This window comes from Canis aureus, chromosome 11 (assembly GCF_053574225.1).
Source record: "Canis aureus isolate CA01 chromosome 11, VMU_Caureus_v.1.0, whole genome shotgun sequence".
In the NCBI taxonomy this organism is placed as follows: Eukaryota; Metazoa; Chordata; class Mammalia; order Carnivora; family Canidae; genus Canis; species Canis aureus.
In genome coordinates, this window is record NC_135621.1 from 36,771,146 (window position 1) to 36,797,763 (window position 26,618).

General features: G+C 42.7%; 2 protein-coding genes across 6 annotated transcripts in view; both read right to left on the reverse strand.

The window, feature by feature from the left end:
- The window catches only part of TXNRD1 (thioredoxin reductase 1), a 138,770-nt gene that overhangs the window by 63,637 nt on the left and 48,515 nt on the right, over positions 1-26,618 (reverse strand). For 2 of the 5 annotated variants that reach the window (XR_013389238.1, XR_013389237.1), the window contains exons 1-2: positions 2,147-2,269; positions 71-143 (exon numbers count right to left, since the gene is read on the reverse strand). Coding sequence is in view for 3 of the 5 variants with exons in the window: in XM_077914819.1 (XP_077770945.1) it covers positions 71-143; positions 2,147-2,269; positions 21,736-21,845 (306 nt within the window). In the remaining 2 variants the exon portion in view is untranslated. Of the gene's footprint in view, positions 1-70; positions 144-2,146; positions 2,270-21,735; positions 21,846-21,997; positions 22,148-23,136; positions 23,291-26,618 lie in introns of those variants that run through there. The other 3 variants (XM_077914820.1, XM_077914822.1, XM_077914819.1) reach the window with 3 other exon arrangements.
- EID3 (EP300 interacting inhibitor of differentiation 3) lies at positions 10,139-11,823 on the reverse strand. Its single transcript, XM_077914823.1, has one exon. It carries the CDS (start codon positions 11,699-11,701, stop codon positions 10,595-10,597), a length of 1,107 nt encoding a protein of 368 aa, XP_077770949.1. The 5' UTR covers positions 11,702-11,823; the 3' UTR covers positions 10,139-10,594.

Consider the following 26,618-nt stretch of genomic DNA (forward strand, 5'->3'; position numbering starts at 1 on the left):
GTGACTATCATAAATAAATAAAAAAAATTTTTTTAAATGTTAAAAAAAAATAAAATATTTTAAAGCTTACCCCATCTAGTTCCACGAGGGGTTGGAGTGACAAAATCCAGGACCATTATCTTCTTATTATATCTGGCTGCCTCCTAGAAAATAAAAGTATTAAAATAAATTGGAAAGGTGAATATGACAGACTAGAAATGGGTTATTAAAACTCCACACTCTTCTTATTAAGCTATAGTGCCTAAGGCATAACCAGTTATTACTACCTGGGAATTTCATATACAAAATGATTAGTGTGACTCCAAGATAAAAATTAAGGAACATTCAGACAGTCATAAAGGTAGTTTAAAGAATATGCAGAGTACAGCTATAAAACTATCCGCTGTAAACACTAGAATCCTCTTACAGAATTCCACTCAAACAAAAGCATGTTAAGCAATAATCTGAAAAACCTGTGGTCATTTTTTTTTTTTTTTTTTTTTTTTTAAAGATTTTATTGATTCATGAGACACACACACACACACACACACACACACACACACACACACAGAGAGAGGGGGGGTGCAGAGACACAGGCAGAGGGAGAAGCTGGCTCCATGCAGGGAGCCTGACGTGGGACTTGATCCCGGATCTCCAGGATCACACCCTGGGTCGAAGGCAAGTGCTAAACCGCTGAGCCACCCAGGGATCCCCCCGTGGTCATTTTTAAGCAAACGAGTATTCAGTAAAAAAGATTTATGACAGTCTACAGCTCTTGATTCAACCTGTATCGTACAAGTATTTTTTAAAGTACTTCTAAGTTTTATCTAATTCAGTATCCGGCAGAATATTGGAAATATTTTTCTTCTAAATTTGTCAGATTTCTTAAAATTTCACATGAGGAGCCAATGATAAAGTTAATGGTATCTAGAAGGTTTCCAAATCAATTTTAGGGGAGTGATCACAACAGTCAGAAGGTCATTTTGCAAAGTATCCTTTAAACTTCTCAGAGAATAAGCTTTGTGTACTGGCAACTAGAACTCCAAAGGTTACTTGAAAAGGTTGAGTCTGGTGTCCTTTAAAACCACCAGAACTGGAGTAAAATACATCCAGCATTATTCCTGTATCATTTACAGCAAAGTATTGCTTGATGCCAGACACTGGCCTGATCTTTATCTGGGCAGCTTCATTTGAATCTACCTTTCCTCTTTTTTTTTTTTTTAAAGATTTTATTTATTTATTCATGATAGACATGGGGCGGGGCGGGGTGGGGGTGGCAGTGGCAAAAACACAGGCAGAGGGAGAAGTAGGCTCCATGCAGGAAGCCTGATGTGGGACTCAATCCTGGGACTCCAGGATCACACCCTGAGCCAATGGCAGGCGCTAACTGCTGAGCCACCCAGGGATCCCCTGAATTTACCTTTCCTGATCCACAAGCTACATGTTAGGGGAATATAACCATCTCATCTTTTAAAAGTACCTGTTGGGGAAGGATGACAGGTCCCAAGCTCTTCACACATGGAAAATGTATTTCAATTTAGGGCCAGGAGCCCTAAATTTTTTTAGTTGTTTTTTTTTTTTTTTTTTTTTAATTTTTTTAGTTTTTAAGTAATCTCTCTTAAGGTTACTCCTTAACCTTTCTTATATATACACATCTTCTACCCTCTTACCCCCAGGCCAGAGTTGGTAGTTATTTCTTAGTTCTCTTCACATACAAAGGAGGCAAACATTTTTAATGATTAAGTTTAAGAACTCGAATTGCTCTCCACTTTTCTCTTGGGGTAGAGGGCTTGTGAATATTGAAAATCACTGAAGTGAAAAGTTCATATTAATATTTATAAAAAAAAGAAAGATATTTAATTTCAGGCCATTTCTAGACAACACCTTGATTATCTTTGAAAAATCAGTCAAAATGAACAAAAACATGTCCCAAAATATTGGGGCTGGTTCTGTTATATAGAAGTACTTCCATAAAGAAGATCCAGTTCAACCTGGAAAAATGATTTATAAAATAGTTCCTTTATACACATGTGCTGCCCAAGTTAATGTGCAAAATGTCACAAGAATGGCTAAAAGAAATTCCAGTGAGAACCAGATTCCAGTAAGAACCAGAAGTCTGTTAGGAATAGGACTATTCTACCCATCCCCCAGATAACACGGAACTTGCCTTAGCAGCTGCCAGTCCTCCTGAGCCCCCTCCAATGATGATGAGGTCATAGTCATAGACCTCAGGAAGATCCTCAGAGCCATTCATGTTTAGTAGGTTTTGAAGTCTGCCCTCTTGATAAGCCTAAAGAAAAACAATGGAAGGGGAAATACTTTAACTTAAAAGCAGCAATATCTGAAAAGTTTTGTGAGAAAACCTTTCTTTAAAGAAAAACAAAAGGAATTTTTAAAGGAAAAATAGTAATTATATTATAGCACACAAAACAGAAAATGTGCAACCCTTTTCTGAAGTGGTGATCAATGATTTGCTTTTGTTAGGGCTGTTCAAATTCCTTTTTATAGCACAGATAGCTAACTTTGAAATGTTCATATAGTACTTCTACGTAAGTTAGGTCTTCACATTCCAACAAGATCAACTTAGCCTTTTTTATTTTTTATTTTTTATTTTCAACTTAGTCTTAAATTAAGTAAATTTTTCCTAGAATTATTATACTAGGTTTCAAATTAGGTTTTTAAAACACTTGTCCTATATGTTTTTAGTAAAATCATCAATACCAGTCAGCAGCATCTTTATTTTCTATCATCAAAGGTACCACAATGAATGGGCTAAGGTCTCAGGTTAAGATAGAGGACTGGGAAATAGCAACGGAAACAGATCAGCCAAATACTTTCCTACATTGTTTAGGTAAAAATTCAGAACAAAATCATTAATTGACATTTAACTGCATGAATAGCTAAATGTAAAAGTCCCTAATTTTCCAAGGCATTTTAAATAAGCAAAGGGGAAAAAAAAAAAAGGAAGGAGGATGGAAGAGGGTAAATAAACAAACACGTCCCTGTAAAGCTTCTCTCTCTTTTTTTTTTTTTAAAGAACACATTTTATTTTATTTTATTTTTAGTTTTTTAAGTAATCTCTCCCATCCAACATGGGATTTGAACTCATGACCCCCCTGAGCCAGCCAGGCTCCCCTAAAGCTTACTTCTTTAATCTACCTATGCACAAGGCCTCTGGTATTTTATTTAAAATTTAGTTTCCATGTACCTGACACATAACAAGGTATATAAATGTTATGTACTTTTAATTTTAAAAGCCATTTTATTCCTAGCTTTTATACACATTTCGTATTAGTTTGGAAGACTGTTTTGATGATATATTTAATTAGCTTTTATTAAAACAAAAATCTGTGCTAAGGTGAGATAATGGTTAGAAATGTTAATAGGCATGAAAAATTTTTATAAAAATCAAGTTTTAATCTCAATAATAATAATAAAAAAAAAAAACCAAACTTACCAACCCAGACTGCACATTTTTCTCCTGCCTACCATCAGCTGCAGGGGGTGAAAGGCAGGGTTTAGGGTCAGAAGAGCAGGATGCTTGGGATGTGGAAGGGGGTACAGTGGAGGAAGGTGGAGGAAGCCCAGCACTGTGGCTGCCCCTTGGCAATGTGGCAGGTGCACCCGGTGGCTTGGGGACTGAAGGAAGAACACGTGGAAACCAGCAACAATGGGGGAAGAAGGGAGAAGACTTCACCCTGACCATCTGTACAAAAGGTCTAACGTGAGAGGCTGGTAAACACAGCCAGTATTCATCAACTGGCATTATGGCAGAGGCTTCTCCTCCAATACAAGGCACTGTGGGGGAAGGGAAACAATTTGGTAATAATAGCCATTTAGATTAAAGGATCAATATAAGCTTCAGATAGCAAGCATTACTCTCTTGTTGGTCTCAAAGAGCACAGGTTGACTGGCTGACTTGCTGGCTTAGAGGAATTAATAAATGCAGCTAGATGTTCTTCTGGAAAAACAAAGTATAACCATTCTAAATTTCAGCCTCAATTTTATCTGCAAGTACATGACACAGTGCCAGAACAGTCATTGGCTGTCTAAATGGCAATTACCCATTTCATAACCACTTCCCCCCAACATATCCACTAGAACAAAGGAAAGAAAATGCACTGTCATACTGAAAAACCACTTACTCCCTCCACCAGAGCGTAATCTGTTCTGCACTGAAATTCTGGATCACACCTGATTCTTATGGTTCAAGTTGAAGTCAAATTATATTAACTAGTATACAGATTTTACAAAGAAAGCTGCGTGAGCTTGAACACTTCACTCTGTACAAGTAAAATGAGTAAGACACAGGCACCTAAAGCATTCCACTGACCCCAGAACATGGTGCTTTAAAATTTTAATCCAACTTAAAACTGAAATTGGTGTCAATAAGGTCCAAATTAAGTGGTTTCCCACCTGAAATATAAATACAATAGACAGTAGAACACAGCTCCCCAAGACAGGGTCAGGAAGGAACACACTGATGGCTATGGAGAGGAGGAGAAAAATACCCCCCATTCTCCAATTATGAGTGCTAGAAATAGTGGCCACTGACCATAGTAACTGATAAAGAACAGTTCTCAAACTTTTTAGTCTCAGGATCCTTAAATTACAACCTTAAATTAGTTAGGACCCCAAAGAGCTTTGGTTAGTGTGAGACTTATATATCAATTTTAGTAGATTAAAAATTAAAACTAAGAAAATATTAAAATATCTTAAATTATTAAATATCAGGATGCCTGAGTAGCTCAGTGGTTGAGCATCTGCCTTTGGCGCAGCACATGATCCCGAAGTCCTGGGATTGAGTCCCACATTGGGCTCCCCAGGGGGAGCCTGCTTCTCCCTCCACCTATGTCTCTGTCCCTCTCTCTGTATTTCTCATGAATAAATAAATAAAAATCTTAAATAAATAAATATTAAATACCTTAAGTACTACTGTTAAACATACCTTATTAACAATAATCTTTTGATTAGTGAGAAGGGTGGCATTATTTTATATCTTTGTAACTCTTTTTAATGTCTATCTTAATAAAAGACAGTTCATATCCTTTCTGCAGTCAATCCATTACAGCATTACCTGTCTGGAAAATTCCAGAAAATTGAGAAAGGATTATAACACAAAAGCATCTTAGTATTACGGAAATAATTCTGACTTTCAAGGCCTTCCTCTTCGGGCCTCAGGAGGCCACCAGAGGAATTCAGTCCACACTTTGAGATCCACTGCTTTAGGTCTTAAGTGCAATTATACAACACCTTACACCAGGAGGTGTCTGTCTGCCTTAGTTACTGGATCCTTCCATTTCTTCCATCTGTCTCTCAGGAAAGCTTCTGCCCGCCCATCCCACTCCTAAGTGAAACACTGCTCCAGACTCACCTCTGAAAAGGCACAACATAGAAAGTAATTCAAGTGTGCCAGATTTCTTTAAAATTAGAATAATCTCTATCCCCCTTCCCCCAAACAGGATTCATATCCACTGGGCACAGATGTGTACTAGTTTTACCATTATACATTAGCTCTGGTGTTGGACTCACCTGGGTTAAAATACTTGCTCTACTACTTTCTAAGCTCAGTGAAATAAGCTAATCACTTAATTCTTAAGAGTCTGTTTTCTCATTTTGTAAAATGAAGTTAACATACCCCTGTACTTCACCAACCTGCAGGCTTTAAGTAAAATAATGCATATCGGCAGAATGGCTAGTAGGAAAAATCTCTTTAGGTTACTAACTCTCCCCTTCCTAAACAAAAGGAAATCTGTGTGGTCAAAAAGCTCCTGGAGTGTTTAAAAGATGTCCCTTGCACCGCACCTCACCTCTTCCCATCAAATCCTGATAAGAGTACAGGAACAGCACATAAACCTCGATGCTAAATTATTTTTATTCAATGTACACAAACACACTATTCTTTCTAAAGCATTCCTTTAGGGGCAGGGAAGGGTTCTTTTACCAACATTCTAAGACTCCAACACAACGCCCGTTTCTTCCATTAGATCTCCCCTAAAGTTCTCTTATTGTTTCTTGTCACTCCATTAACATATAGCATATCCTCACATGAAGCAGCAGAGGGAGACTTCACTACAGTAGTAAATGTGAAGACAGATTTAAGAAGTTGCACTGGCAGCTTTGAAAATGGAGGAAGAGATGGGGAATCAAGGAATACAGGTAGCCTCCAAAACCTGAAAGAGGAAAGAAAACAGATTCTCCCTCCAGAGCCTCAGCAGAAGCAGCCCTGCTGACATCTTCATTTTAGCCCAGAGAAACAGATTTGACTTTCAACCACTAGAACTATAAGATAATAAATTTTTGTGTTTTAAGCCAGTAAACATTTGGTAAATTGTTACAGCAGCAATAGGACACCAATACACTCAGTGAAATATAAAGTGCGTAAGAGATGGTCCACCACGTTTCCCCCAGTGCCTAGAGCAGTGTTAGAGCAGTGTCTGGTACAGAGAGCACTCAAACAACTAAGTTAGCAAGTGCCAATTTCAATAGCTTGGTAATGGAGTCCTCAAAACAAAGGCAAAGCATGATGAAGTCCTATCCTGACGTAGAGTGAATGAACCATAACAGAGATGTCACCACTGAAGGAGGTGGCAACGCAGAATTTCTGACCGTAAGATTGAGGCACTAACATGCATGATCACAACAGGCCAGACACAGTGTTAGATGCTTTATATATATTATCCCATTTAATCCTCACAACAGTCATCCAAGCAAACGTCATTCCCATCTCCTAAGTGACAATATAGAGATCCTTGGAGATGAACTTGCCATGAATCAAAAACTGAACCCAATAGTAAGTGATTACAAGCTCTTGCTTTTCTCACTATACCATGCCCAGTAACTCATATTTCAAAGAACAGTTGACCCTTGAACATCAAGGCTTTGAAATGCAGTCCACTTATACAGATTGTTTTCAATATAGTATTTTAAGTGTATTTTCTCTTGTCAGTTTTTAAAAATTTCATTGATTTGAGAGAGGGCACACATGTGAAAGAGAGAAGGGGGAGGTGCAGAGGGGGGAGGAAAAGGGAGAAGGAGTGAAGAGAATTTTGAGTAGTCAGCACTGGGCACAAGCTCGACATGGGGCTTGATCCCACAACCCTGAGATCATGACCTGAGCTGAAATGAAGAGTCAGACGCTTAATGACTGAGCCACCCAAAGCACCCCATTCCTTATAATCTTTTTTCTCTAGCTTCCTTTATTGTAAGAATACAGTACATAATACATTTAACATGTTTCAACTAACTCTTTATGCTAATGGTAAGGCTTCTGGTCAACAGTAAGCTATTAAGTTTAGGGGGAGTCAAAAGTTATACCTAAATTTTTAACTGTGCAGGGGGGATGGTGTCCCTAACTCCCTCATTGTTCAAGAGTTACTATACTCGTCACAGAGATTTTCTAACTTTACACTTAAACATAATAGACATATTATATAAACATAATAGAGGTATCATTCCCACTTAACAAGTCAAAAACCTAAGGTTTACATGTTCAATAATTTGTCCAAAGCCTCTAACCAGAATGGTTAGTCAGGATTTGATGCCAGGTGCTTTTATTTTTTTTATTTTATTTTTTTATTGGAGTTCAACTTGCCAACATATAGCATAACACCCAATGCTCATCCCGCCAAGTGCCCCCCTCAGTGCCCATCACCCAGTCACCCCAACCCCGCCCACCTCCCCTTGTTCATTTCCCAGAGTTAGGTGTCTCTCATATTTTGTCACCCTCACTGATATTTTCACTCATTTTCTCTCCTTTCCCTTTATTCCCTTTCACTAATTTTTATATTCCCCAAATGAATGAGACCATATAATGTTTGTCCTTTTCCGATTGACTATTTCACTCAGCATAATACTCTCCATCCAGGTCCCTCTACATCGAAGCAAATGGTGGGTATTTGTCGTTTCTAATGGCTGAGTAATATTCCATTGTATACATATACCACATCTTCATTATCCATTCATCTTTCAATGGACACCGAGATGCCAGGTGCTTTAATCAGAAAAGTGATCGTTACACAATAAAGTTCTAATTAAAATTTTTTTCCATAGGGACACCTGGGTGGCTCAGTGGTTCAGCGTCTGCCTTTGGCTCAGGGCGTGATCCCAGAGTCCCATGATCAAGTGCATGGAGCCTGCTTCTCCCTTTCCCTAGGTCTCTGCCTCTATGTCTCTCATGAATAAATACATTTTTTCCCCATAATATTCTCCTAAAATTCAACTGAGTTTATTGAACCTGTGAAACTTAAGCCACTCTAATTATATTACTGGGAAAATACCAGATCTGCAGTTGGGCTCATACCTATCTCCATAATTATCTATTTGTCTATTCTTTTTTTTTTTTCTTCCAAGTAAGCAGTCACTTTAATTTCAAAGAGATGAGGCAACTGAGGTGTCACAATAACCAGCAGAAATACAAACAAGGGGTCACACCATGATTTGTATGTTAAAAGCTGTAACTTTAGAGAAGACCCCCAAAATTACCTTCCCCCTAAACCTGTACATCTTCTATTGTTTTAGTCAAGTCTCCAATACTCCCTGTAAAGAAAGATACAGGGCACCTAACAGAACCACCTGGGGATGAGTCAAAAAGGGAGGCAGGATCTTCTTGCTACCAAGAATGTCAAATCTCTGGAAAACCCAAGAAATTTGGTTGGGAGAGACAAGCTAAAGTGAGGATCAGCGAGAGTATGGTATTTCCCTGACTGCTAAATAAATCTAAGAGTGGTAGACACCAGAACGGTTAGCATTCCTTCAAGACATGAAAAAGGGGAAGGGATGGCTACATTAGAAAACTGAGCAAGTTTCAAGAGAAATCTGGCTTTTGGCTAAAAACAACTATTACTGAAGAATCTTCCCCACACATACATTAAGATCGCTCCTGTCAATCCTGATGTCATTTATTCAGTCTTTGGATTTCCCTTCCCTGTACCACACTAGACTTAGGAAAATTTATTGTTACTTCTATGGAAAACAGATACTTCTCCATTTGCCAAATCATGCTTTAGGGCAAAATTCACTACCAAAGATTAAGCTCCCTTAGGGATCAAGAAAAGCAGCCTACAGGGCACCTGCCTGGCCAGTCAGTGGAGCATGTGACTCTTGATCTCTGGGTCCTGAGTTGAAGCCCCACATAGGGCACGGAGCCTATGAAAAAGAACAAGAACAAGAAGAAGAAAAGAAGGGAAGGGAAGAAAAGCAGCTTATTTAGGCATGCTCTGTACCTTCAAAATTATTTTCTTAAAAACTTAAATTTTTGGTGTAACCTCAAAATAAAATTGTAATTTATAACCTTAAAACAACTGCAAGCAACAAAAAGAAAAAAAGAGCTTTCATGGTTAAATAAAGAACATTTGGGGAAGTCAATTACACATTTCATTTTTTTAAAAGATTTTATTTATTTATTCATGATAGACAGAGAGAGAGAAGAGAGGCAGAGACACACGCACAGGGAGAAGCAGGCTCCATGCCGGGAGCCTGATGCGGGACTCGATCCTGGGACTCCAGGATCATGCCCCGGGGCCAAAGGCAGGCACTAAACCCCTGAGCCACCCAGGGATCCCCAATTACACATTTCAGTATAAAGAGAGATTGTTTCCAGGCATTTAAAGCCCAAATAAGAAACAAAATTGAACTGGGAATTTTCAAGGCTGTAACATAATGAAACACCACTGATTCTGAAGGTCACTCTGTGCACTAGCAGAAATTACCAAGGGTTTGGAGATTAGAGACTAGAGAAGAAATTAACCAAGTAGATAAAGCCTATAACTGGTTTGTGTTTGAAAAAAAAAATACCTTCTACCTCTGAGGATACTAATAACAAGGTATTTCAATTTTTGCTCAGTTTAACATTCAAATCGAACACCAAATCTCCTGATTCTCTCTCTGGTGCCATTATTTCTTGTAATTCCATGTATTTGGCCTCTGTATTCCCCTGCCTAGAATACCCTTCCTATCTTTGACTAATCGCTGCTCACCTTTCAGCATACACTTGATGCCTCACCTGACAAAAGTAGAATGACTCTACAGTAGATAAGTCTCATCACAGGAAAATTCTTTAGAATATAGATATCCACTCATTAATCATACTGAATCCTCCTTGCAATGAAGCTTGGCATCTAGTTTTTTCTGCAGCATTAACATTGCTTATTCACTGCCCTAAGGATAAAGTCTTCCTTGAACTTTTTTCCTTTTTTTTTTTTTTTTACAGCTTCCCCTAACCTTGTCAGGAACCCCATATGGGATTCTTTTTGTTCCCTCTAACGGAGGAAGCAAGGCAGTATCATAGAGCATCATAAAATTGATATTTTTGGTAAATTATCAAATGCCTTTTAACTTATGAAATTCAGAACTGATTTTTATTGATAAAGACTTAAAGGGCATTCAAAAAATCTTGCAAACATGCAAGTGAATATTTTTTAATAACAGAAGATCATGACAACCTTATAAAGTACCAAAAAAAATACACTGCACAGTAAAACAATTTCTGGTGTTTCTGAAAACACTTTTTCATTCTACATGAAATACAGTATGTGCTTCTGCTTGGATTTTACTCTCCATTTTGAGATACATTAGGAAAGCCAGATAATGCAGCCTATACTAAGAACAAAAATCCCTAGTATGAGTTTGTGATCATAGCCTCTGAAATTTCAAAAGTTGCCACAATATTTTTCCAGTCCTGTAAACTTAAAGATATAACTCCTTGTTTCCTGCCATGAGAACTGGGATCATTTCCCTCATCCACTTGGTTAATATTAATCGGCTCTAATATTGGCAGCCTGTCTTGGTCAAGCCTTATTCTCGCAAAACCATCCCTTATAATGAAAGAAACATAAAATATATTCTCCACAGTACGAGAAAAAGAGTTTGGATCAATCACAAACTCAAAATAGGACACAGGAGTATCAGGATACTTTCGAAAGTACGTTTGCAACAATCCCAAGATTCTCTCTACTTCTTTTTCTGTTGCTTCTTGATTGTTACTCAGGTCCAACTTCCTCAGCTTTGTAGGCATATCCCCACTTTCTTCTACTTTGTGAGCTTTTTTGTGGTGTTCAAGTCGGGGCTTTGGTGCAGAAGGTCTGGACTTGAATGAACCGAAAATAAAGTGAAATGTTTCAGCTTGCAATATCCAGGATGTTGCTTCCTTCTGTACTGTCTCCCAGAAGGAAAGAGCTATATTATCATCACAGCCACTCAGTTCACCAGGTTCATCATCTTCCATCCAGTTCAGACCCACAAATATAAACAGAAAGTCACAAAACGCTACTTGATTAAAAAAGCTCATATCAGAGTTTAGTTGCTTTGCTTTTTCTTTACCCAAATCAGAAGCCAAAACAAGAAACTGGGCATCGAGAGCTGCTTCTCTTGTCCGGCTCACTCCATCAAATAGGACATTGGCTTCTTCAAGAGCCTCGGTTAACGAGTCGCTGGCAGTGTTCACGATGTCATCACGGTTCTGCTGGACGTTATAGATGAGCTGCCGGTACTGCTTGCGGATCTTCCGGCATTTCTCCTCGTCATCCGCAAGCTCTAGGAGGCTGGGGTCTATGTCGGCCTCCCCACAGCTGAGGTCGTCAGAGCAGCCATCAGCCACTTCCACTTTCACGGGCTCCTCGCCGTCGTCCGCCTGTTTCACCGAGTGCACAGTAGCAGCGAGGGTCCCCGGGGGCGCCTCTCCTTCCTCTACCGCTCCGGCGCGGGAGCCTTGTTCCTCAGACATTTCGGGGCCGGCGCACTCACTGACACTCCGCTAACGGCCCTCGCGACGTTTGCGACAAGAGCGGAAATCGAAGGGGGTCGGTGGGAGCAGAGGAGGTCCGCCCATGCGCACTGGCCAGGCCCCGCGCCCCGCCCCCAGCCCGCCCCGCCCCTCGGCGCCGGGAGCCCAGACCCGTCGGCGGTTTCCCACCAGCCGACCGCCCCGGCAGGCGGCAGGCAGCAGGCAGCGGGCAGCGTAGAACGCGTAGAACGCGAGCAATAATGGGCCCCCCTCCGCAGGCGAACAATACCCGCTCAAACGACAGCTTCATTTTAGCAATTACCGACAGTGTCCTCTAGCTTTCAAAGAAATACCTGAAAATCTTACGACATTTTAAAATTGAGGGGGAGGGGGAGGGACTAAAGGTCCTGCGCTTTGAAATACCTGCTGTCACATACTGCAGTTAGGTCAACCTATGGTTTTCGTTTTTACTCTGATTAAATGGTAGGGTCTTTAGAGTTTTCTTTTTTGTGTGTTTTTAAAAACTAAATCTGGCTTTGCTGTCAACTGCCCATAATGCTAAGCATAGTGAACTGCAGAACGTCCACTACAAATAGGCCGAATTCTCAGGGTTCATTTGCAAGGTTTGGAATTTATTCATTATACAATTGCATATTGGGTTAATTACCCTACACTGGCCCTCAGAAGCCAGACCCCTTTCAACCAACAGAGGAGGCAGCTGCCAGGCAAGTGAGTGGCTGAGCTGGCGCTGGGGCAAAAGGTGGGGGAATGTCAGGCATTACCCAAGTGACCTTTGGGTCTCCACCACCCAAGGGTGGAAGAATAAAGTGGGTACAGTCTCTGCAAAGAGTGGTTTATTAGGGAGCTTACCAAAGGCTAAAAGCCACAGACTGTGGAGAGAAAGCTAAGCCCTGAAAGGTGAGCAAAGCTATTAAGATTTTAAACACAATCTGGGGCAGCGCCGGTGGCTCAGAGGTTTAGCGCCGCCTTCGATCCAGAGCGTGATCCTGGAGACCAGGATAAGTCCCGCGTCAGGCCCCCTGCATGGAGCCTGCTTCTCCCTCTGCCTGTGTCTCTGCCTCTCTCTCTCTGTCTCTCATGAATAAAAATAAATAAAATCTTAAAAAAAAAAAAATCTGATGTAAGGGTATGAAAGTGAATGCTGCAAATCAAGTGACTACTTTGGAAAACTCACCCACTAGTTCACTGGGAATTCACATACAGTTGGGAGAAAAGGCTTAGCTCAATGGTTTCATAAGCAGCAAAGTATATGTAACAATAAAGAATATATTTTGTTGGCCCCGGGGGGAAAAAAAAGGAATATATTTTGTTGTTAAAGAGAACAAAATAAAGTGCACTCTTAGCCCACAGGATCAAAAGCTTTTCACTTCCAACAGGTGCCCCTTTAATGGGGGCTGGGGGGGGGGGGCCTGAACACCATACTGCACCTGTCAACTCTGGTTTCAGGGTACTAGGAAGTAAACTAGCCCTACCTTCCTTCCTATGCATCTAGACTAGTTCATTTTTCCTTGTTTTTGGCAGAAAGTTTCTTGTAAATGCATTAGCAGCACAACCTAGTATTAAATTTCTCTGACCTATTTGTATTACTCTTCATCCACCACAATTTTCTCTTTTTTTTAAGATTATTTATTTTATTTGAGAGAGAGAAGAGGCGGAGGAGCAATGGGAGAGGGACATGCGGACTCCACACTAAGCCTCACTCAGGGCTCTATCACACACCCCTGAGATCACAACCTGAGCCAAGACCAAGAGTTTGGAAGCTCAACTGACTGAGCCACCAAAACACACCACCACCACCACACACAGTTTTTTAAAGTAGAGGTATAATTCAGAGGGAAAAATATGCATTTTTCAAAAACACCAGGCATTATGGCTATTCATGCATAAATATTATCCTGCTGTATTAGACCGAACTACTCTAAAGCAAGAATCTGGTTTTAAATCTTCCAAGCAAAGCTGTTTTCACATGAACATAATTGAATATGCACATTGGAATGTATAAATGAATGTAGATAAGAAACACTGTTCCAGCACCTACTGCCAAGTTATTTGGCAGAAAAGATTAATTTCACAGATTAGTGGGAAAAAATAGATCCAACACACTGAAAATAAAAGTTGACTGCTTTTCAGAAAGTCAACCTTTACTCTTCTCTGAAATAATGGAAAAGCAAGAGAAAAACAAAGGTGAGCCCTAGTATCATCAAAGGGCCATATTTTCCTCCCCAAGTCTGGCCAATTACAAACTATTTAAATGTTTTAAATCTTAGATGAAGAGACATAGTTAATTATAAGTTCCAAAACGAAAAATATTTTCTTTTAGTTAACCATATTCTTGGGAGCTCTTATATCTTCTTCAAATTCAGTAAAAGCAATCTATAAAAGAACTCCAAAAGACAAGCCAACCTTCCCACCCTAAGTTGTCTATTTTCTCCTGTCTCACCAGAGGGAAAACAGGCAGACAACAATTTGCTCTACACAGAGGCTTTCATCTAAGAATTTCAAAATGGTTTAGAAAAATAATTCTCCCACCCTACTTATAAAGTATTACTTGTACCATTTACAGGGATTTCTCAGGAGATAACAGCCCACACAACTTGCTCAGAGCAACAGAACACATCAAGACAAGCATCATATTATTAAGCAGTGATTTCCAATGCTGAATTCATTCATTAGATGCTAGTTAGATCTCAATCCCTAAGGACCTTGGTAACATGTAACATATCATCCTCAGAAAGTCATATTTGCATTATATATATTCAGCCTTTTTAACTCTGCCTTCAGAGCAAAGTTTAAATGTCGCTACAAACCGCAAATCTCAAGGCTAATGATTTTCCTTAGTCATTTAAAAAAAATGGGATTTCTATACTTGCAAATGCTAAAATCACTATATAGTGATTTTCTACCCTAAAGTCCGATTACTCATGATAATTATATAAAAGCAGCTTAAAAAGAAGGAACAGCAATAAATTGTTATGCTGGTAAACTTCTTTATGGATTGTAAAAGAAAGCAAACATGCACTAGCACTACAAAGAAATCACTAAAGTTTACCTTCCTCATTCAGTAAGGCTGGTTCAGGTCACCATGACACAGAGCTTGGGCTTCAAGATAATTTGGCTCTTCCCCTTCCCCCTTTTCCTCTTTCAAAAGGAGTTGCTGCCAAGTGCTCAATATGGCCCAACATCTCCTTTCTTCTCTTCAGTTTTTTCTATTTTCCAGTCCCCCTTTACTACAAGTTCAGAATCATTCATTTCCAGCTCTTAGGCTCTCTCCCACAACACCAGGGCTCAACACAAACATGATGGGGTGGATGTCACAGGTTCCAGGCCTCTCTATGGCCAAATAAAAAAAAGAACTCACACAGGGTCAGTGGGGGTTTTTACTGCAGGATTAATCGATAATGGACCTAGAGACTTCTGGGCCAAAGCCAGGGACCAATCAGGTTTGAGTCCCACACTACAGCAGATATGCTTAGCCTATTAGCTACTTCCCTGAACTTTCCTATTCTTTCTTTCACGGCTGTTTCTCTTCTCTCATCCTGCCAGGGTATCTATTTTATACTCAGCAGAGAAGAGTCTTGCTGACAAAAGCACTAGTTTGATTTGTCAGAGTAGCAGGGTTATTAGGTATATTTTCTCTTTCATCTTAAGGTTATGCTTTTGCTTTGGTTGGTATTTTTGTATTTAAGGTAAGCTTCGCCACGATCAAGGCAGATACATATTTTTAAAATAACCATGGACAGTGGAAGGAGGCAAACTCAGGTTCCAATCTTGACCTATTATTAGTTATTAGGTTTCTCTTAGGTAGGTGGCTTAACTGCTCAGCTTCCAGGTTCCTCATCTGAAATACTACTAGTTACACACCATAAAGCTACTGTTAAGTACTAAATGAGAATTATGGGACAGATCTGATCATACTTTCAACTCTGAGTAGGCACTTAGTAAGTTTTAAATTATCCCAAAGGTACTAAATGTTTATTAGTAAACATTAAGAACTAAACAGAAAAAAAGTATACAAACCAGTAGCCTCACTCCTGAATGCTGTTTTAGGAACAGGAAAATATTTTAAAGGTTAAATCCATAAGCAGGAATACAGGAATATGTCCCACTATAACTAATGCCAGTGAAAAGAAAATTGCCATAGAATGCAATTTAAAAACCTACTAAGGTTTCAACTAATGGAAGGGCACATCATACTTTGAAGAGGTAAAAAAAAAAAAACCAACCCAGTACTAGATAGATAATCTGAACCAGGTCTATTAAGAGTCTGAGATTATACGCAAAATTCTTATGTACACTTTTCTCATGAGTGGTTCCTTGGATTTTAGCAGATTCTTAAAAAACAAAACAAAACAAAACAAAACACATACAGTACCCAAGAGAGGCTTCAAATAACAGTTCTATTCAAATAACATGGCTTTACTGTTAGTGAAGTAAAAGATAAAATGACAGTCAAGTGCCACAGAATAATGCAGATCCAAGCATTTAAATACTTAAGAGTACATAAAACCTCCACCCTTACTCTGTGGTCAGTCATACACTTCACTGTCACCAGAAAACCCGGTCCTGGCTGACTTACGAAGCCTCAAGAACAAACATAAACAAGGGTGTGAGTTGAGAACAGAACCTTTCAGGTTATGAGAGCAATTACCAACTCTCTTAGGACACATCTCAGAAGTCAGCAATGACCAGGAGCATCATTTTGATAGACTACAGGCAGGAAAGTACTGGGTATTAAAGAAGGCAGCCTTGAAGGAACTCATTCTGGAAGCCTGGGCTCAAATCAAGACTAGTGCTTTATTAATTTCCATTTATTTTCTTCAGTCTGAATTTCCTCCTTTGTAAAAATGAGTCTATTGGAGATCTTCGCTGCCACACAGAGTGGTTGTCACTCTTTATTAAAAAAAATGATAAAGAAACATTGACAAATTTATCTTAAAATATATACATTTGCCCTACAGATTTGTGTTACAGAGAGCAAAGACAATGCCTAGCCCAAAGTTGAGAACACAAGTATTCAATAAATAGTAGCTAAATGGGATCCCTGGGTGGCGCAGCGGTTTAGCGCCTGCCTTTGGCCCAGGGCGCGATCCTAGAGACGGGGGATCGAATCCCAGGTCGGGCTCCCGGTGCATGGAGCCTGCTTCTCCCTCTGCCTGTGTCTCTGTCTCTCTCTCTCTCTGTGACTATCATAAATAAATAATTAAAAAAAAAATAGTAGCTAAATAAATGTAATGTGATTTCCTTCTAAACTGACCCGGACACACTTGCTTAACACAATGAAGGCAGATAATGCTGCTGTCATATAGCTCTTTAAAATTCTAAACTGTCTATAATACACTGCCTAGAATCTCTCCAGAGTATCTTAGGGGTTGGTCTCAGGTAGAAATAGTCCATCTTCTCAAAATTAGATACCCTGTAGCTAAATATCTCACTTGAAGTGAGTCTCCTCTGGCCCTACCACCATCCATTCATTCAACAAATACTTACTGAATGCACACTAGGTGTTAAAACACACACATACACAGGTTTAAAAAAAAAAAATCATTTTTGTCCTAAAGGAACACACAATTTAGTAGGCACAGAGGAATGTAGTTCCACTCAGCAAGCATTTAATGAATGAAAGCCATCTGCCAGAGCTACGCTAGAAATACCAAGATTTGCATGGGCTCAGGCCTGAATGATGAGCACACAATCACACTGGGGAGATCAGGCATGTATCCTAGTAGCTGTAAAATGAAGTGCCTGCAGGTATGAGTACAACACAGTGAATTTCAGACAGGCCTGGATTCCATTCCTGCTTCTGCCATGTAACTTGCTGTCTCATCTGTAAGACTAGATAATAACCCCTTCTGCACAGGACTACTGTGAGAATTTAATCACCTAGGCATTATATGGCATGGAGACCCTAATGTATAGTAGATACTCAAATGAATGATAGTTACTATTATTAATGGGCATGCTTGTTTAAATATTTGCTGAACTCTAATATAGGCCTGGGATCCTAGGCACAAAGAATATGACTTTCCACTTTTGATATGTAAGTCAAAAAAATTATAATTGGTAGGACTCCCCCTTTTCCAGAGATAAGAGGTCGTGGCAAAGATTGGGCAAATCTGGCCTTGTACTCTAACACAGGCAATTGGGAAGGTGGGTCTGAGCAGGAAGATAAATCAGAAACTGGAATAAAGAACTGAACAAAAGAGGGAAATTTTAGGGACTCTAGCTGTGACGGCAATCCCACTTCCTGTAGGTAAGGGAGCAGAGCAGGAGATAAGCAGAAAAGCAGGCAGGGGTCAGACCCTGGAGAATATAGAATACCTAGCTGAGGAGGGTGCCCTGTACCCTGCATGCATGCCCGAGGGCAGGGAAGGAGCAAGCAGGAGATGCCTCCAACAGCAGACGGGAAGGAGAGGAAGATTAAAAGTAGAAAGCCTAGTAGAGAGACTGCTGAAGCGCTTTAGGCAAGAGGAAATGAGGATGTGTGAAGAACTTGGGCAAAAGTTAATAGAGGCAGTGGGCAAGTATGAGAGAAAAAAGTCAGGCCCCACCCAGTGAACAGACAGGAGAGGCCAAAGGTGACCTAAAGCAGGACCAGCAGAACATTGACACTACTGTGAAAGAACAGATGAAGAGCAAGGAGGTTTGTGTTGTCACTTTGTTTGAGGGGGATGAAGAGGCGTGGAGTCTCAACACAAATTCACAACTTCTAAAAACTTCTTTACACAAATCAGCCCCAGGGGGATCCCTGGGTGGCGCATCGGTTTGGAGCCTGCCTTTGGCCCAGGGCGCGATCCTGGAGACCCGGGATCGAATCCCACGTCGGGCTCCCTGCATGGAGCCTGCTTCTCCCTCTGCCTGTGTCTCTGCCTCTCTCTCTCTCTGTGACTATCATGAATAAATAAATAAAATCTTTAAAAAAAAAAAAAAATCAGCCCCAGGGAAATTTGTCTGCAGTCCTAACAATCCAGGCCTTTTCTTTTTTTTTTCAGTTAAAGAATTCAGTTAAAGAATCTGGTTCCTGTAACTTTAGAAGTCAGGCTTGAAAGGAGACCTGCCTTTGTTGTAGTGTCTACATGCACAGCCTAGACCAGGGGGCAGGAGCCTCAATGCAACAGCATCATACTGGAGCTTCACCCACAACTGTCTCCATAATTCACCTGGAGGCCAATCAGGCAGGCACTGCTTTATATCTGGCATCTCTCCTCTTATTGCCTTGAAGAAATTAAGTACCCTGGTGCCAGTTTTAGTCTATTATCTCAAACTACTAGTCTTCATTATGTCATCCTGTCCTCAGTGTGCCAATAAACATATTTCATACACTTCTCTTTTCTTCTCAATTTCCCTCCCCATCCTAATTATTTATTTTTTTTAAGATTTATTTATCTATTCATGATAGACACACACAGAGAGGGGGGGGGGGGCAGAGACACAGGAGGAGGGAGAAGCAGGCGCCATGCCGGGAGCCCGACGCGGGACTCCATCCTGGGAGACCAGGATCGCGCCCAGGGGGCCGAAGGCAAGCGCTAAACCGCTGAGCCACCCAAGGATCCCCACATCCTAATTATTTAGCAACCAATCTTGACCAAACCTCCTCATACATTAGTCTCAAATGTAATATTTACCTTAAGAATTACTTGAGTGGAAAAAAAAAAAAAAAAAGAACTACTTGAGTGGACTTGTTTAAAGTAAGTTAAAAGGCAGCTCCTAGTCCCTTCCAGAGGGTTTCCTTAAGACCTCAGGTAAAGCCCAGGCATGCAGGTTTAATGAGCACTGCGGGGGATTCTGTGCAGGTGGCCCATATACTAGTCTTCTGAAATATAGTTCCTTAAAACAAGGTAGGTTTTGCTGTGGCTGCTGCTGCTACTGTTTACTGAGGGGAAAGGGAGATAAAGGAAGAAACAAGAGAAAGGAAAAAGCAGACATTTTAAAGAGCTCCCTCTCCCCTATTTAGGTTGCAATTAAGGTATAAAATCTTCATTTTTTTTTAAAGTGTGGACTTTAGAGGACTATGACACTAATCCTATAAATACTTAATTCTCCACTAAATAAATTCCTTTCTCCACTCAAACCCAACGTTCCCTAAAGATTTTCAGAAGCCTCCATTTAGCCCCAAATGTGGGCAACAGTTGGCTGGAAATTCACAAACATTTCCAACTAGTAGTCCTTACTTTGTTGTGTCTCTTCTTCCATTTCTTAGTACTCATTAGAAACCAATATTAGATGATATAAAGTAGAGTGACAAGCTTACTTAAAAATGATGTGCTAAATGACTTTATTTTAATTAAGACTTGGGTGGTGTACTTCTCAATCTTGACACTGTACCTCACTAAATGTCTGAAATTAACTACAATCAGGGATCCCAGGGTGGCGCAGCGGTTTAGCGCCTGCCTTTGGCCCAGGGCCCGATCCTGGAGACCCGGGATCGAGTCCCACATCGGGCTCCCGGTGCATGGAGCCTGCTTCTCCCTCTGCCTGTGTCTCTGCCTCTCTCTCTCTCTCTGTGACTATCATAAATAAAAAAAAATTTTAAAAAAATTTGAAATTAACTACAATCATATGGATTGAAAACATCAATCATACTAATAAAAGTGGACTCAAAGCTTATAAAAACTGATTCTTTTTACTCCCCCTGATGCTAAAACCAGAACTATTTGTAGAATTTACATAAAGGTCAAATGCACGTATAACTTTTTAAGTGGAAATTTATGACACAGGTGGAGAAAACAGAACAATCAGACATAAAGTAAGATTAATAAGCCTTTGTTTCATCTTACTTGAAACTCAAGCTAAAAGCCTTTTTATCCTTTAATTTTTAATTTTCCATTAATTTGCTCTGTGGGACACCTGGGTGGCTCAGTGGTTAACTGTCTGCCTTTGGTTCAGGGTGTGATCCTGGAGTCCCGGGACTGAATTCCACATCGGGTTCCCTGCATGGAGCCTGCTTCTCCCTCTGCCTGTGTCTCTGCCTTACTTTCATGAATAAATAAATTAAAAATCTTAAAAAAAAAATTGCTATTTGTCTTTGAAGTCTATCTGCATTTCCTATTCCATTGCCCATTCTTTAAAAATGGTAAATAAGAATCTTTTAGGAGAAAAGGTAGTAAATAAAAATGCAAATTGTGAATATTCTTCCTAAACATGCACATATCTAGACTTTTACATTTAACGGAGGCCTCAGGTTTACCTCTAAGAAGGTAATGCTCAAGTATGAGTTCCATTTCTTAAAAATTACACAAACAAGAACAAACTGATAATCAGTAAAAAAAAAAAATTAAGCAAAAAAGCATCAAGGTGGTGAGATTATGATGCTTTTTAACCTGCTAACCAACCACACTTGATGTAGAACAACATCCACGTTGGGTGTCCTCTCAGTCCTGCAGCTGTCTCCAAGCACTCTGCCAGTACCAGGGCCATGACTCATCCACCCCACGGTGCCTGGTCGGTGCCTGGTCCTACCGGAGGGTGCCACCACGCTTGCCACCAGCCAAAGAAAGGACTTCTCCCTTCCCTCTATCCAACTGTTAACTCCGGGCTAGAAAAGAGAGAACTGAAGGGAAATAAACTCACTGGAGAAACTTGTGGGTTGCTCTCCCCAGGGCCCTGGGGCATCAGAATTAAAGAGAAAGAGGATAGGGGATGGACAAAGGTAGGCATTTCCTGATCCCCTTTTCTCAGTACTTAAAACGACTCACTTTCAGCAGTTCACACGGCCGCTAGATAATTTTTAAAGTTTTTAGACTGGTTAGAAGGGGCAAAGGGAAGGCAGAAGAGGAGGAAACAAATTTTCCGAACACGTGTTTTAAAGGACAAAAAGTTACATATTTCCTTCCAGGCCTCCCCGGTTCTAATGTAGCCGCCGACCCATCGAGCTCCCCCGACGCGCCAGTGGCCGCCGTGCGTCTCGGTGGTTTTTAAGGACCCACCGGGCGCGGGGCTGTTCGCATCCCGCCGGCCCTGACCTGACGCGAGGGCCGCGAGCCGGCGAGTAAAGAACATGAACGCCCCTCACCTACCTTCAGGGTTGGACCATGGCCGCCTATGTTCCGCCGCTTCACGAACACCACGGGCACGTCGGTCTCCGGCGTCAGCTCCGAGAGCGCTAGTTCCAGGCCCCGGGCGTCCTCTGCGACACAAGAGCAGGGGCGGACACGGGTCAGCCCCGCCGGCCCGCGGCGGCGGGAAGCGCGCGACGGGGGCGGGGCTTGGGCGGCGGCGGCCGCGACAGCGCAGCCCGGGGCTGCCCCCCCCACCCCCCCCCACACAGCCCGCCGCGACCGTCGAGGTCGGCCCGGGGCCGGGGCAGGCGCTCGGAACCCCGGTAGGTCCCAGAGCGCACACCGGGCGTCTCCGCGCTGTCAACCGCCTCCGTCCCTGGGTAATTCGCCTTTGAACTCTGCTTGTGCCCAGACTGCAGAGCCCGCTCCTCGGGCTTCTTTCAAATTCGGAGCCACGAGGCGAGGTGAGAACGCGCTGCCCCGCTGGAGCGCCCTCACTCCGGGGCCTGGAAGCCGCACAGCAGCACCTCGCCTGACACAGCGGGAGCTAGTGGCCCAATTTTACGACCGGGTGAACTCAGGTAAGGGTGTGAGTCAGCGCCGGAATTAAAAATAGACTCCAGTTACTCTAACAGCGTCAGGTCCATTCATGAGGCGGAAAGCACCGCGACGCTCCCCAGCGCGCTCCCCAGCGCGGCGGGCTGACGGCGGTGGCGGCGGGCCCTCCCCCGGGGACACGGCCGCACCGCGGTCCTCTGGCGTCCGCGCAGCAGGCAGGCAGGCAGGCAGGCGCAGAGCGGCCCGCGCGCCCGAGCCCAAGAGGCAGGGCGTCCGCAGCGGGGTAGGGTTCGCCCCGCCGCCGCCACCCTGGCCTGCCGACAACCGACCCACGCGCCGGGTCCCGAGTCTGCGGCAAGCCGCGAGATCCTAAGCCTCGGTTTCCCCGCAGGCAAACCGGGAGGTGCAGACGATTTGCCAACTCAGGATTTCCGGGGACTAAATGGTGCAAGCGTGTCTTCAAGAGGCCCCCGTCGATCCCTCTGCTCCCTCAGCGCTGTCGAGGGTCGGCCCGGCCGCGCGGCGCACTGGCACCCTCGGTCCGATGCTCGCAGTAGGGGCCGGGGCCGCTCCACCCCCCTCCTTCCCGTTGCTGCGCGGCGGCTCTCCCGGCAGGTAGCGGAAGGACCGCCAGGCCGCCCCGGGCAGGGCGCCCCGCCCCCCCCCCCCCCCCCCCCGCCCCGGGCCAGGCGCTCACCGACCCGCGCAGGCAGCCACGAAGGCGGCCACGCGGCTCACCGCCCGAGGAAAGCTCGCCCCTGCTCGGACACCCCTCAAAACATCGCCCCTTCCGGGACCCACCCCCATCCCCGGCCTCAGGGCCCAGGGGCCCGCCGCTCCGCCCGGCTCCCGCGAACCCACCGCTGGCGTGAACCCGAGCGCCCGGCCCCCGGGCCCTCCTCGCGGGCGGCTCCCCGGCTTCGGCTCTGGCCCGGCGGACTGGCTCGGCGAGGCGGAGACGGCGGGCTCCCCAAGGCCGCCAGAAGCCACGCCCTGCTCGGAGCGGGCGGGCCGCCTCCGGAGTCAGAATGACAAAGCAGAAATCCACTCCCGTGCAGCTCTGCGGACCAAGCCGACAGGCTCTGCGGGCCGGGACCTCCTAATTGGGCGACACCACATGCTCTTCCTGCTCTCAGCGCCCCCAACCCGACAAAGGAGCAGAAACAATGTGAGGAATGTTTGGAAGCGGAACCCAAAGGAGAGTGCTTTAACCACACAAAACCGGCTCTGCCCTAAGGCAGTGACTCCGGAACTTTGCGCCCAATGCAGTCACGAGAGGATCTTTAAAAATACTGACGCCTCGTCCCCACACCCAGACACTCTGAGGTCATGGTAGTGGGTGCGACCCAGGTATCTGAGGGTTTTGTTTGGTTTTTTGGTTTTGTTTTGTTGTCGTGTTTTAACTCCCGGGGTGATTCTCGTGAACAGCAAAGTTTGGGACCCAATGCCCTAAGGTAACAGATTAGTCAGTCTGGCAGTTCCCTAAAGGAAGTTATCTATCAGGCTTTTAAAAGAAACATCTAAGTCATGCCGAGTAATCCTGAAAAGTGACAAATTCCCACCAACACATAACTTCCCCTTCTAGCCTTCCTCTTTAACCCACTCAGGTTTTGATTTGTTCTGTTTGTTTTCGGGAAAACAATAAGTATGATCGACTCCGGCCAAGCCAAACCACCTGCAGCTGCCCTGGTGGGTCATGCTCTCTCATCTTCCTGCTTAGTCATATTCTTACTCAGCACCTTGCTTCAGTAGGTAGCCAGGAATATTTGATGAATAAATAAATGAGTGAACGGGGATCCCTGGGTGGCGCAGCGGTTTGGCGCCTGCCTTTGGCCCAGGGCGCGATCCTGGAGACCCGGGATCGAATCCCACATCAGGCTCCCGGTGCATGGAGCCTGCTTCTCCCTCTGCCTATGTCTCTGCCTCTCTCTCTCTCTCTGTGACTATCATAAATAAAAATAGAAAAAAAATTTAAAAAAAAATGAGTGAACGAATGTCTCTCCCCCTTCTTTGTCTGGATACTGACAAACTGAAGCGCACTGGAGTGAAAGGACTTGATTTCTTAAGGCTAGGAGAAGACCTGCCTTCTCTGAAGTGGCAGGCAACCACAATTTGCTCCTGTGAGTACATTCCCAGGCACAAGTTAGAGGTTTGGTATACAGCCTCTCAGCGTCTGCACAGTTTGTGCACTTGTGCAAACACACACATAGCGTATATAAATGGGCACTCTCCCTGCATGGTGGTTGCTCACCTAAGTGCATGCCTCACCTGTTCTGGGGTCCTTTGAACAGAGAATGGGTCTAGCACAGGTGTTTGGGAAACAATGTGATTTAAGGAGCAAAGGATGAATAATGAGAGGGCAAGAAACCCAGGACTCCAAAGTAGAAAACATTTCCTCCTGGCTGCTGTGCCCAGCTCTGTTAACCGTTTTATATACCTTAGCTCATTTAATCTACACGATAATGATCCATGAATCAGGGTCATAAACTTCTCCCTAAAATGCATAGAAACTACAGCTTCTTCCAAAGGTATGTCTCAAGATAGAGAGGAACTGTAAAATTATTTAACTTGAAATAATGTACTAAAAGCAAGTGATAAAGATTGATTTCTATGAAATTCATATCAGGTCAGAGCTGCTATAGTTCATATCTCCTAACAGCATATCAAAAAAGCATTTTAACTTCACACTGTCATTAAGTGAGCAAATTATAGCACAAATACCTACAATAGCTCCATGTAGCTTTTTTTAAGTTAAAAAAAATCACCATTTTTTAAAAACCTTCACTTTCAAACCTTTTTTTGTGCAGTGAAGGGCCCAGATGCCTCACCCTTGTCACAAAACACAGAGAACTCCTTAGTTACTGTTAGTTTCTGGGTAGTGGAAGAAGTGCTTCATCATCTCCCACCATTTCTCAACATGCAGCACTTTGTTCTAGACATAACTCTTTCATCTCTTGACTGAGCTCATGTTATTCCCACGGCCTAAAATAATCTCCCTCCCTAAGGCCTACTCCTTCAAAGCTCATCTGAAATGTGACCTCTTCTGGGAGGGCTTCCCAGATTCCCACTCAGTGTTGATAGCTCCTTCCCTATCCTGGGATCCCAAATACCCAAAAGTAATTGTAAATCATGTAAATCCAAGAGGGCTTTGGGAAGGCAAACCCTTGTTTAATTTACCCTGTCTTCCCAGAACCTGCTATACATAGTAACTTGCTCAGGAAAGGCTGGAAAAGACCCTCTATGTTGCTGAGCTGTCGCATAAACACAGTATAAACAGATCTATGCAGGGTCCTATTGCATTAAACTACTGTTCTTCCTACAGTAAGTTTCCCTCTCACACACATATACCACCCTGAGCTAAAACAATCTTTCTGACACTCAAATCTTCTCTGCTCAAAACTTGTCACTCTCTGGGGCACCTGGGTGGCTCAGTGGTTGAGAGTCTGCCTTTGGCTTAAGTTGTGATCCCAGGGTCCAGAACCCCAGGGATTAAGTCCTGCATCAGGCTCCTGATAGGGAGCCTGCTTCTCCCTCTGCCTATGTCTCTGCCTCTCTCTCTCTCTCTCTCTGTCTCTCATGAATAAATAAAATCTTAAAAAAAGAAAAAAAAAAACAAAAAACGTGTTACTCTCTAGAACCCTCAAAACAAATTCCAAGCTCCTCAATTGTACTGACTTGGCAAGGCCCACCTTGTTAAACCTTGCTGTCCATATATTCTGTACCCTACTTATACAGCAAAAGATTGCTGGAGAAAACACAGAAATTAAAAGTGATTTCACTTCAAAGTCAAGAGTGCAAATGTCAGCAAGTCTCCAAAGCTGCCCAGCAGTGCTTTGCATCTGTGATATGTTTTCCTAGTTTCCAAAGTAAATATTTCATACTTAGTCTTTTTTTCTCAAACCTCTAATACACCTACACTTTGCCATTAACTCATAATCTGCTAATTTAAGAAAATAGAATCAACCAGACAGAAATCCCTCCCATTTTCCTCTGAATCACCACGCTGCCATATTCTCTACCTTTGCCCCTGTTTTAAAGAGGGCCAACTTCTCCACTTTTGTACAGATTCTCATCTTGTCTTGCCTTCTCGATCTTTAATAATTTCACTTCTGAAATTAGCCTCTCTCTGGCATCATTAGATTCTTGTTCTCTGCCTGATCATTCCATCATCAAATATACTGTAGTTTTTCCATTAAAAAAAAAAAAAAGCCTCCTGTGATCCCATGTTTACTATCCCATAGTTACTATTCCATTTCATTGTTCCCCTTCCCTGGGTGGGGGAGAGGGGGAATACTGTCTTGAAAGAATCCTTTCTACCCTGAAGAAGAAGAAAGTAGAATATG

Excerpts from the sequence above, each read along its gene's own strand:
- EID3 (XM_077914823.1), bottom strand. The coding sequence starts at position 11,701 with ATGTCTGAGGAACAAGGCTCCCGCGCCGGAGCGGTAGAGGAAGGAGAG.